The following is a 12,370-nucleotide window of genomic DNA, read 5'->3' as shown; positions in this document are numbered from 1 at the left end:
GCCCAAGGGTTGGGCTTTTGTCACTGAATTTTTGTAAGCTTTCCCCATGTCTCTTGAACATGTTCTCCAGACTCTGGTAATTCCTATGAAATTGGATCCTTCCCCTTCCTCCTCCCCTCCCTCCCTCCCATCCCGTCTCTCTCCTTCCCCTCTCTCTTTCTTTCAGTCACCCTATCAGTGAGATCATGTGGTATTTGTTTTCCTGTACCTGGCTCTCATCCTCTAGGTCCCTGCGTGATGTCCCTAACAAGGGAGTTTCTTTAGGAAGGCTGAGCAGCATCTTACCTAACAGAGTTTAGGTGTGATCTGCACTGGGCACTGGTAGCAGATGGAGTGTATTTACAGACCTGGGAACCAGACTGGTTCCTTCAGAGTAACTAGAACAATCAGACCTCCCTGCCAATGTCTGGCCACAGACTTCCTACAGCTCTCCATAAACACAGGCACTGTGAGCACAAGACCTTCAAAGGCATGCCCTGGTGTCTCCAGAAACTTGCTCCACATTCTCAAAGGGGCCAGAGAGTCTCCATCTCCTCTCTCTAATTCACATGCCTTTACTGAATAGGAGAGGCTTGGCTCTCAGGCCTTGGGAAAGGGACCCACGGAGCAACGTAAGAACAATTTTATCATGCCTTTCTGCTTCTGTGGAGGATCAAATAGGATGATCTGCTCTGTCACGTGTTAGGCAAGCAAGCAAGTTTACTGCTGTCTAGTCTAACGGCCAAATGTCAAAATAGAAAGGGTAGAGGCTGTATACGACCGAAGTTGAGAAAAAGTCCTGAGCCAGGTTTGGAGGGATGGTGACCCAGGGGGCATGGTGAGGGACATCCGTAACAGGATGACAGTATCCACCCTTTTCTGCCACCATCTGCACTGGCCAGGACATCTCCTGACTCCACTGTTACTCTATCACAGTGGTATGTCGTTCCTATGTGTTTTAATTGCCCCAGCACCCAACTTTACCTCTGACCCAGTAGGAAATTATAAACACTTAATACAGATGAGCTTCTGGCATCGGGTATTATTTTAGAAGAGAGAGCGTCAGTCACTTGATATTTCATGTCTTATGCTAAAATTAATTAAAATTTTAAGAAACTCTAAATGCCTTGAGGAAAAAGAATTATTTAACAAATAAGTTTGGAGGAATTTTCTAACCCAATAAATACTTAATGATTATTATGTGTATGTGTGCACGCATGGGTTTATATGTACTATATGTGTGTACATACACATGTACACGGAGTTAGAGTCCCTGGAATTACATTCCGGGAGACTGTGATCTGACCTGTGTCTGCAAGAGCAATCTTACCCACTGAGCCACCTCTCCAGGCCTGTAAAGATTTGCCAAGTACAAAGAAAAGATCAAAACACTGTAAACCTAAAGATGTGAGGGTTCCATGTGCTCAGTGGGGGAAAAAAAAACACCTAATGAAAAGAAAAACAAAAATGTCTGCAAAAATGTGTATTTGCACCAAGTTACAAAACTTTTTGTGCGATATAAGCTCAACCAAAATTCTGAGCGATCACTACGAAAACAGAAAGCATGCACGTAATCCAGAAGGCAGGAGGTGGAGTCCAGAGGCTCAGGGCTCCGAAGCCCTCCCATGCTACAGGATGCTCTCCCAAGAGGGGAGCAAGTTTGACAATAGCTTTGCCTAAGGCAGTTGCAGGACACTTGATTTCCAACCTAACTTACATCACAGCTTTGCTACGACACACATGCTCAGGAAACTTACATGAGCCCACAGCCGGGGAAAACTGTCTAAGGCAAATCTTATTCTATACTTATATAGAATATATATTCTATGCAGTGCTCAATAGCTCATGCAGCTTAGTGAGTCCTATCCTGAAAGAAAAGAAAGATAATGGTTTTTCAGAAGGGTACCATCGTAAGCATGGAAAATCCTAAGTGAATATCATTAAGTCAGGGAACCACCTAGAAACAGGAACAGAAATACACCCCTCAAGCCCTTCCTTTCTCTTTCCACTCAGCCCCATCCAGACATGGCCTCAGATCATGTGAAAGCTTGGAGTCATCTGAGAAAACTAGCCTAGAAGGCCAGAAACCCTAGCAAAGTGTAACAGTCACAGGTATTCTACAGCAGGACTGGAATGGATCTACAACTCTTAGTGCTGTGGGATGGATGAACATGGAGATCCTGCAGAAATGGGGATCAGGGGACACCCACTTATGGACAGAGGCCACTTTCCATCCCAACAGTTGCATCCCAGCATCTCCCTGAAGTGGGCTCAGAAGTTGGAATGGGACTGGAGTTGCTATGGGGTTTGCACCGGGGCGATGAACGCAGCAGAAGAGCAGGTGCTTCCTAGAACCAAGCAGGCCAGGCGCCACCTCAGGAGACCCCTGTACAGGCCCGACTTAGAGCAGAAAGGACTGTGTAGTTACTGACTTCACAGGAACTAAAGCCGTCACAGGATATCAGAGGACTTGTTGAAAGTGTGAGAGAGGACATGTGGTATATCCATGGGCATCCTGTGCTGTTATTTCTTAAATATGATGAAATCATGAATATTATCCCGCTTATCAATAGCTTTCCAGAGCAGAGGCTTTCTGTTACTTCTCCAGTGGTGGGATCCATTAGGATCCTTCGACTCTGAGCCACAGCAAATAGGATTAGGAAAGGCAGGCAAGCCATAGAAAAATAATGCTAGGTGTGGGGGATAAGGCCAGACTGCTTGTCTCAGGGAGAGGCGTGGACTCTCCTCTCCCTGAAACGTTTTATGATGATTATATAGAGCCATCCCTACTTCTAGGCCGGCCACTGGTCTACAACAAGGTCCTTCACACCCACTCATTTCCCTATTTCCCTTGGTTCAGCCTGTTTGTTTTTTTTTCTTTAAATAAAACATTCTGTGACTGAACTGTGTGGAACTTAACTGTGTGTTAGTGTATTTGAATGCAAAGGTCTAGCTCTGCCTCCGGGGTCAATCTCCTGCTACGTCTCCCTCTATACGTCATGTTTCAACCACTTGCTATTCGCCAGCCCCTTCCCTGCGTAGAACACACTCTCCACACACACCCTTCCTTCCATCGCCTTGCCACTCACACCTTTCTTTCTAATTTCAGTGTAGACATGACTGTTTCTGAGATCTGCATCCCCTCATGAAGTCATGCCCTCCTTCTATGTTTCACAGAACTCTGTGACTGACCCATCTCAGGTCCTTCTCACGGAATCCCTCTCCGCTTTCTAAGAAGCCATTTCATCAGGGATCTACAAACTAGGACCTGCAAGCCAGTCCAATTCCTACTCTATTTTTGTGTGTGTGTGAGAATAAAGTTTTATTGGCACACAGCCCCACTCACTGGCTCATATATCCTGTATGGTGACATCCATGCTTTAATGATAAGACAGTTAGTTGCAACAGAAACCGTCATCCTAAAAATCATAAGATATCGGTCTTTGGTCCTGCCCGCTAAGTGCTGAAACCTGCTATAGACTACAAACTTTCTGAGGACAGGGATCTGGATCTTGGGCATTATTTTATCTGCAGAACCTATCATAGGGCTGGTACCCAGCACACATTCAACACACAAGGAGTAAGTGAACGGACCAGGAATGAACAACACTGCTGGAAAAGCCGAGGGCAGGCGGGAAAGCAGACCGCACAGGCCACCTACCCACAGGGTTACCGGTTGGAAAGTAATTTCGAAGTCTCAAACCTAGCCTTTAAAACCAAAGTCCATGAAAGACAATTATATTAAATTATTTTTCAGGAGATAGAGACACAGATTAGAGGTAGAAAATATACTTAGCATGAGCCAAGGCCCTGGGTGCACTTCTTAGTACCCAAATACTTTTACCTAAACTATAAACAATTTGCCTCTCTCAGGCTCCTAAAATTCTAACTCATACTGGGACCGGTGTGAATTCTGAAGATAATCCCCTAACTAAACAAGTTTTACAGTCAGATAGCATTGTGATGTCAACTGCATTTACTTTAACCTTTAAAAACCCCTATTTAGTTGTCCTGCTTTGGAATTTAAGAAGTTTTTTTTTTTTTTAAACTGGCCCCTCTTTTGTAGTGTTAAGGACAATGAACAGGTATGGACCTGAAATCCAGAAGGAGCCATTAAAATTGACTGTCATAGAAATTTTGGAAATCCTCACGCTAAGTGGAATACTTTCTACCAATTGCAGGAATGGAAGAGATCTCTCACAAACGGCTACTGCAAAATGGAAATGGAAATAGTTGTTTCTCTTTATCACGTATTAGAAGGAAATACTTAAAAACCACTTAAGAGAAGATGGGGGCCTAGTATGTGGGACAAATCACACAAGTGAATCCCTGAAGGAAGATTTGTCAGGTGGTCCCAGATGCTGCAATGGCAGGCATCCCATAAGCTGCAAGCTGGTGTCTGGCACTGGAGAAGCACCATAGAGAGGCCCAGTGTTCCAAACAGAAATTAATGGCTTGCTTACAATAAGCAAACCAAGCCACCCGACGCCGCGCCTGAAGGGCTGAGTTAATTGTGCTTTGTGAGTGACCACACTACATAATGAAAAAAATACCACTCAGCAACCCCCAAGGAGAGCAGCACATCGGGTGTAAATTAAAGACAGGAAAGATGAAAAGCACAGCCGGGAATCTTCAGGATGCCAGCGGAGAAATACCCGGAACGTTAACGCTGAAGAGCAACCTAATCTCACGGGACTTCTTTATTCACTTGATGTTTATTGATGCTGTTTTTGCCTTGAGCCGACAACCCAGTACATTTCCTCAATTCCCTTTTCGGCCACGATAAAGAAGATGGAAACAAAGGAATAAACAGTGATGACCACTGAAGGAAAGTCCCCATGCATGGCAGAGCGGGGTAGAAATGCCAAGACCCACTCTGGGCACCCAGGAATAAATGTACCAACAGGCCAAAAATAAAAAAGCTTTGGATTAATCACCCAAATTGTGTTTATTAAGCAATGTATGGCTCAGGGTGGTCACCAGACACCGTACAGAGGGATTTTATTGTTACAGAAAAGTACAAGATAGCACCAAAGGCGATTCATAAATCTGTGGCTATTCAGACACAACTCACGTCACGTACCCTGTATTCACCATTTTCACAAAGCAGGGAGGAAAAGGCTCAGACTACCTAACATCTTATGATGTAAAGAATGGTTCCTTTTTTTTTTTTTAAATCATATCTGACTTAGCAGCAAAAAAATCTATATAATATAACTCTTCAAGTATGGAGGGTTTTCAGAATCTCATCTCCCTGTTCTCATGAATATGTTCAGAAAAATATGAAAATCTTCTTAGCAGCCATATCTGAGGAACATTCGTATCTCAGCAAACTAGACATTTATCTTGAAGGCATTGACTCCGTCATCTTCCCAACCCAAGCAGCAGTATCTGGCAAGAAGGATGCAAAAGGAAGCAGACAGCGTGGTCGGAGCTTGCAGCGGGGCCTTCTCACAGTCTCAGAAGGCATCCCAGAACTCGGCAAGGTCTGGGCTGACATTAGAGTCGAACTTTTTTTTTCTTTAGTCACAAAAGAAAATCATTTTGCTCCAAAAGCTGATAGGCAAGCCTTTAAAAACAGACTTGAAAATAAACAGTTGGATCATGAATATTACTGATAATCAAAGGCCAAATGGACATTCAAAGTAAATGGAGAAAAAAACATTCATCTAAAATAAGAGCAATCTTATCAGCTGTTGCTATAGGAATCCAAGGCCCCTAGTACTAAGAATGTTCCAAGACCCATAGATTTATTTGAAAGTGAAGTCAAATCTGTCACATTCTGGATCTGAAGTTATGCAATATACCAAGAAATTAAAATGACCTATCACATATGCAAAAATAGAAATCCTTTCTATAAAACCCTTTTCTCCTCTTCAGAACAGACCTAACAAAAAGGAAAAGCAGGCTAAGCAGATCCACCAGGTGGCGCTCTAACGGGAAGGCACTTGCCCAGAATATGCCTGCAGAGGGCACAGAGGGCATGCTCTGGTGGACATTGTGGCAATCCTCCTGCATGTCCTTCACAACCCCCTTGCAGCAAACAGGGAGGACTCCAACTAACCAGCCAGCAAAGCAGTCATTCTCCAGATAAGACTTCTCAGTTTGGTCAACAATGGTATCATTAGAGATTTTTTTTTTTAAATAAATTATACTGGTTTCAAATGCTGTCTTCTTGTCTCTGCAAGGCAACCCCCCGATAGCCCAATTGCCAGTCCTGAATAAGGACCAGAATCAAGCATCAAGATTCCCATATGCTAAACCCACCCTGTTCCTATCCTGGTTCTCCTTACCTCCTACACAGAGCAGAGAGGCTCATGGGAGAGAGCAGGACCTACAGCAGCACTGCTGCCCACACCATGTGCATGAAGGAGTATGAGGTATGGATTGACAGACTTTGCTGTCACTGTTGCTTTTCAGTTAAATGCAAGAAATTACCCAGTGGGAACTGTACTCTACAAAGTTTGTGCTTCAGGAAAACTCTGGTTTATAAATGTTCAAGTTCAAAACCTGACAGCTAACTGAAGAGATGACAGGGAAGCAAGTCTGCAAGGCAAAGGCTCCAGTGTAGGGGAGAGCTGGGCTGGACCAGGGTGCCAGAGCAGAGCGTTTGGATGCACATGCAGGAGTTAGGCGGAAAGAGCATTCCAGCGGTAAGCAATATAGACCAGGACTATAAGGAGAACATGGATAAGACAGAAGCCTATAAGGTCCCTGGAGCGGAGAGCAGAAGTTGATTGTGGGGCTTTCTCCCCGAGTGCCAGCAGAGTGTCAACAGTCTTTCGAATGTGACGAAAATCCAACTGCAGGATGTCATACGGAGAGCACAGGTCGGCCTAATCCGAGGGCAGCCATTAGAACAGAAAGAGACAGTGCATACAATTAACACCACACGGAAGAGCAACTGGAGAGAAGCACACATTTTTGGTTACTAGCAAATAGGAGTCAACCCTTATTTCAAGTTCGTAAGACCGGGACAAAAGCAGAATCCCCAGTGTGTCCTATGAGAGCTGGACGGGAACCTCTGCCCACGGTCACACTGCGTCACAGCATGCGGGGCAGCGTGCAGGCCGCTCTTGAGGAAGGTCAATCTTAATGCTCAAGTCTATGGGCTCATCAGCGGCACAAAGGTGTGAGCTAGTCATCCGTCACACCTAGGGCTTAACCGTTAAGGGGAAAATACAAAAGTCTAAAGCTGAATGAATCCTCAATCCTTTTCATCTTTTTATGTGGGTCAGGGTTTCATGGTATAGTTCAGAACGGCCTCAAATTCAAGAGCCTCCAGACATGGCCTTCGGAGCCCTGGGATTACTTAACAGAAGAGTCTGAAGGAGGCTACTGAGCTGTGCAGTAGGAAAGCCTGGCACATAATAGGTTATCATCTAAATCCCCTCACCACTCTTCAAGAACGGCAGGATGCCTTTGCCTTCATTATTTTATCCCCACTTGTGTGTCATAATTGTGTGTTGAGACTTTTCGGCATCCCGCACAGCCCACTGCTAGCAGGATTCCGCTTCCAGGGCTGAACCAGGATTTTCAGTCATGGAGCTCAAAATCAACAGGAATTATAACTGATATGCCAGTAAGAAAGAAAAGTTGCGTTTTGCTTTCAACTTAAAACAGAGATTGATGATATCTGAGCCATATTTCACAAATATGATTTCCAAGTGAGCAAAGCATTTAAAATGTGTGTGTGTGTGTATATATATATATATATATACATATATATATATATATATATGTACATGTACATATATACTTCTAAATACCTTGCTGGAGTATTAGGTTTTTATTGTAGCTTCCTTGTTAAGCACAACAATCTCAAACAAAAGGCTATTCTGAGTCCCTGGGCTCACCTTGCCTGTATCCTCCCTCTGGGTTCAGCCTGATACCCTCAGGTAAGATACCAGGTGGGCTGATGATAATGGGGATCCTTTATGATGATAGAGATGCTCTTAGCAAAAGATAATATTTATTTGTGTGTGTGTGCGTGCGCGCGTGTGCACACACACACCATACACACAGACCAGAAGAGGGTGGCAGATACCCTGGAGTAGACTGTTGTGGCTTAGAACTCAGGCTCTCCTGAAGAGCAGCGAGTACTCTTCACCAATAAGCCATCTCTTCAGGTCCAGCAAGAGGTATTTTAAGATTAACAAATCATGTTAAATCTAGCCAATCTCACACATTTCCACAGTAGATCTCAGAGAACCAAAATACCACTGTTAAGAGATCTCCCAAGAATTAAAACAGCCACATATAACCTGGATTTTACTGAGGGGAAAGGTGCTGGCCAAGGATTTACAGATGGGAAACAGCTCCTTCCCACAGAGAAGGTTTCTACTGAGGAAGAACTTTCTAGTGTCATGTTGTACTTGACCATTAAATCCTTAGAAAATCAGAAATAAGAGACTTAAACACAAACTGAAATGCGACTTTCTGGGGCTATTTCCATGATAGAAGCTAGATAGCCACTTTGCCAGGGCAGGGAACTCTCAATTATAATCCCAGCCCTGGGGAGGCTGAGTTTGGGGCCAGCCCGGGATATGTAACAAGACTGTCAAAGCCATGCTGTGGTGGCGCATGCCTTTAATCCCAGCACTTGGGAAGCAGAGGCAGGAGGATTTCTGAGTTCGAAGCCAGCCTGGTTTACAGAGTGAGTTCCAGGACAGCCAGGGCTACACAGAGAAACCCTGTCTCAAAAAACAAAAAAGACTGTCAAAAAAACCAAAATCAAATAAAAACCAAGCAAGAACACCAAGGAACACCACCAGTCAGCTCTGTAGTAGCACTGCAGGGCTCAGACTGTTTGGGGGCTATTTCTTCAGGTGAGGTGGGCACTCTCAGAAGTCTACTTCTGAGGAAGTAAAGGACTCAGACCACCCCTTTCACTGAAGAAAACAATCTCACTACCTCACAGAAGCTGGGCTTAATTAAATCAGATCAACACAGAGTCTCAGGTTATAGTCATTTAAGTTAAATTATGACCTCTAAGGGGGGAAATGATCAGGTCTAACTGAGCCTGGTTTGGAGGCAATGACTGTGGAATGTGGTGGGCTGCTGAGAGCCAGTCTCTAACTCAGGCCCACAGTATGCATCCAACAGCCCGCAGCTCTAGTCCTCAGAGTGATGCTAACCATGAAGGATCCTGAGAGAACTGGGGTATCCTGAGGTTATAACACTCTTTTATCACTGAGAATTAAATCAGAAAAAAACTCTAAAGCAGGAGATTTGCAGAGACTACACGCCCTCGTTTTCTTACAAAATACTCATAATGACTGAAAACATTTGCAAAACAGTTAATTCACTCAGAACTCATCCGAGGCAAATGTTGATTTAATTTCCGACTATAGGAGGAAAAAAATCACAACCAGCAGAATCTAAGAAATAAGCTTAGATTCAACACAAGTATGTGACTGAAATCGCTAGCCAGGATTGACTCAGCCTCTCCAAAGACGGCTCCCTCACAGAAGAGAGACAGATCTGGCAGCAGGCCTAGTTTTCACAGACAATCTGGATGTCTGCCTGTCTTTTAAAAAAAAAAAAAAAAAAAAAGTAATTTCTTTTTCCTTTGAGGCAGAGTCTCACTGCATAGCTTCGACTAGCCCAGAACTCAGTATGTAAGGTCTGGAAACCAGAGCTTTCTGCCTGCCTCTGCCTCCTGAGCCAGTACCACCAGCTAAATTATTTATGAATGTTCTTTTGCTATATGTTAGATTATGTGATATATATATATATATATATATATATACACACACACACACACACACACACACACATATACATGTATATGTGTGTGTGTATAAAATATGGACTTTGGTCATATTTACTCTTCCAGCTAGGCCCCTTCCACCCAAAGTGCCCACCCCATCTACTTCTACATTTAACATCTCATCATCAACATCATCACCCAGACTCTGAATACAGGAGCATCTGTATTCAGCATCTGTCACTCTGAGTCTGGCTTATTTATGAAATGACGGTCATCAGTTCCATCCATTTCCCTGCACAAGAACATCGAATTGTTCTACTCTATCCTTGAAGGCAGACGGTTCACATTTTCCTTGCCAACTGCCTCCGACAGGAGCTAGGCTGACCTCCAGCTTGCTCACCGGAGCCTACAGTGCTCCCGGAGCCTACAGTGCTCCCACTGGAGTATGGGTGTCTCTGTGTGATGCTGGCCTGGATTCCTTCAAGTGTGTGCCCAGGAACAGCACAGCTGGGTAGCGGGGACATTTCCAGCTTTCTGGGGAGCTGCCCTCTAGACTCTCACAGCTGCTGCTGTAACCACCATTTCCGCCCTCACTGGGATCTTTGCTCATTGGGCTTTCGTCTCAATGACAGTTACTATGACAGCGATGGCTTTGCTTTAAAAGTCCCTTGAGGGCTAAGGACCAATAAACATGTTTTCCAGGTATCTATTAGCCACCTATACTTCTGAGAATGACCTCCTCCTCTCCACTCATTTGCCCATTCATTCACAGAACCTTACTCCTTTAGTGTTCTGTTGTCGCTAGAGTTCTTTCCATATTCTGATATTAACCTCAGTCGGCTGAGCTATCGGCAAAGGCTTTCTGTACTGCCTTGGCTGTGAAGGACTCTCTAATCATATTGGCCAGTTGTTGCTGTCAATCTGTCTCTCCGTGTCTGTCTCTCTGTCTCTCTGTGCCTGCAGATCAGGCTGCCGCTCTCAACCACTTCTCTAGCGCCATGCTTGCCTGAATGTTCTCGTGTGCTCCCTCGAGATGCACTAAACCTCTCAAACTGTAAGTCCCCAGCTAAACGCTTTCCCTTATAAGAGCTGCCCTGGTCATGGTGCCTCTTCATAGAAATACAAGTGTTATTACAGCAGCAGAAAGAAACTAGGACAGAAAATGGTACCTGAGAGAGGGTTTGCTGTGATGGCCCAAACCACGAGACCTGGGTTGTTTTGAGGGAGGAAGGTAGAGGGTTTTGAAGCTCTGGCTAGAAAAGCCATTGAGTGCTCAGAGCTTAATAACCCAGTGTGGGGACATGGAAGATGAAGATAAGAACATTGCTGACGATAGAAGCCTGAAGGATGTTTCAGAAGGAAGCCTGGGATTCCCTCCAAGGCTAGCAGGGCTGCTCCTACCATATTTCAAGAATCTGTGGTGCCTCATCAGCTGAGATCAACAAGATACTAGTCCTACTGAAGTAAGAGATTTGCTTTCCCGGGACAGACAACCTATTCTGGCTGGTTGGGGTTGAGAAGCATCTGTGATTTGCTTCACCACAGGGGTGAAGTCTTCTGGAAAGTGCTGCTCAGGGTCAGCACACGGAAGCTGTGGTCCAGGGGCCAAGGCCTCCCCAGGGTGCTTTTGGTCACCGTGTTTATCACAGCAACAGAAACTCTGCTAGGGCACTACTGGTGCCACAGAGTCCACATTCTAAGAGCTAATCCGACCCAGGCACGTGTTCTACTGGGAAAATGGCAATGCGCTTACTTAACCATAATCTAACTTCAAAAGTCAACACACTTATATTTCTATTGAAAACACCACAGTGTGTTGATAATCGCTCTAGAAATGTAAAGTCCAACCTGAGAGACCAGGTACAGTCTGTTGGGGTGAAGAGGTAGACAGGAGGATTTCTAAGTCTCTCCAAATATGCAATAATCAGCAATTTTACGGATTTAGAGGGCAGCTCTAATATTATCAAGCTAGTTTATCTACATATGCAATTTGACTATTATTAGAAATTGGGTCTCTATTGTAAAACTTTCCTCTATGCTTAAGTCATTGCCAACAACAACAAAAAAGGTGGCCAGCTATCTTCTAAAAAATATAACCTGAAATAAAATACAATGTCATTATACTTAAAATAAAATAAAAATAAAAGGCTGCTTTTAAGATGATTTATTTTCAGCTATGCATGGAGACAGGTTAGAAGGCCACCCTCTGACTAGAGGCAGAAATGAAGCACACACCAGGGAAAGGATGCTCACATGAGCAAGGGTATAGGACTTAGAAAAGAACTGACTGGGATGGAGAGCTGACCTTTACTCCCAGCAGTAGGGGTTCTGATAGCCTCTTCTCACCTAATGGGCAACTGTACTCGAATACACCGAACCTTCATGCAGACCCAAATACATGCTTGCAATTAAAAAGAAAAACAACTCTTTAAAAAGAGAGGAGCTGATTTAAATGGTAGGGCCTTCCAAAAGCATGAACTTACAGATCAGTGTAATAATACACCTGCCAACCTTTATTTCCTTGTCCAACTACAGAACTATCCAATAAGGTTGCAGAAGGAAAATAAATACCATGCCAAGAATCTCATTTCCCCTCTTCAGAGAACTATTGACCTGCTTTGTGGGCAAATGAGACAAACTCGGAGAAAATAAGACATTCATTTCTCCTAAAAGCTGAAA

The 12,370-nt window shown here is 44.2% G+C and overlaps 1 protein-coding gene across 2 annotated transcripts in view; it reads right to left on the bottom strand.

Moving 5' to 3' along the window:
* The window catches only part of Lrch1 (leucine rich repeats and calponin homology domain containing 1), a 186,530-nt gene that overhangs the window by 3,696 nt on the left and 170,464 nt on the right, over positions 1-12,370 (bottom strand). Inside the window, exon 20 of one of the 2 annotated variants that reach the window (XM_052190953.1) lies at positions 6,594-6,815. The exons of the other annotated variant lie outside the window; for it this stretch is intronic. Coding sequence (XP_052046913.1) covers positions 6,609-6,815 — 207 coding nt within the window. The 3' untranslated portion in view covers positions 6,594-6,608. Of the gene's footprint in view, positions 1-6,593; positions 6,816-12,370 lie in introns of those variants that run through there. 2 annotated transcript variants of the gene reach the window in all.

The sequence above is a fragment of the Apodemus sylvaticus genome, chromosome 8, assembly GCF_947179515.1.
Source record: "Apodemus sylvaticus chromosome 8, mApoSyl1.1, whole genome shotgun sequence".
In the NCBI taxonomy this organism is placed as follows: Eukaryota; Metazoa; Chordata; class Mammalia; order Rodentia; family Muridae; genus Apodemus; species Apodemus sylvaticus.
The sequence above is the reverse complement of the archived record's forward strand: the minus strand, read 5'-3'. Positions and strand labels throughout refer to the sequence as shown.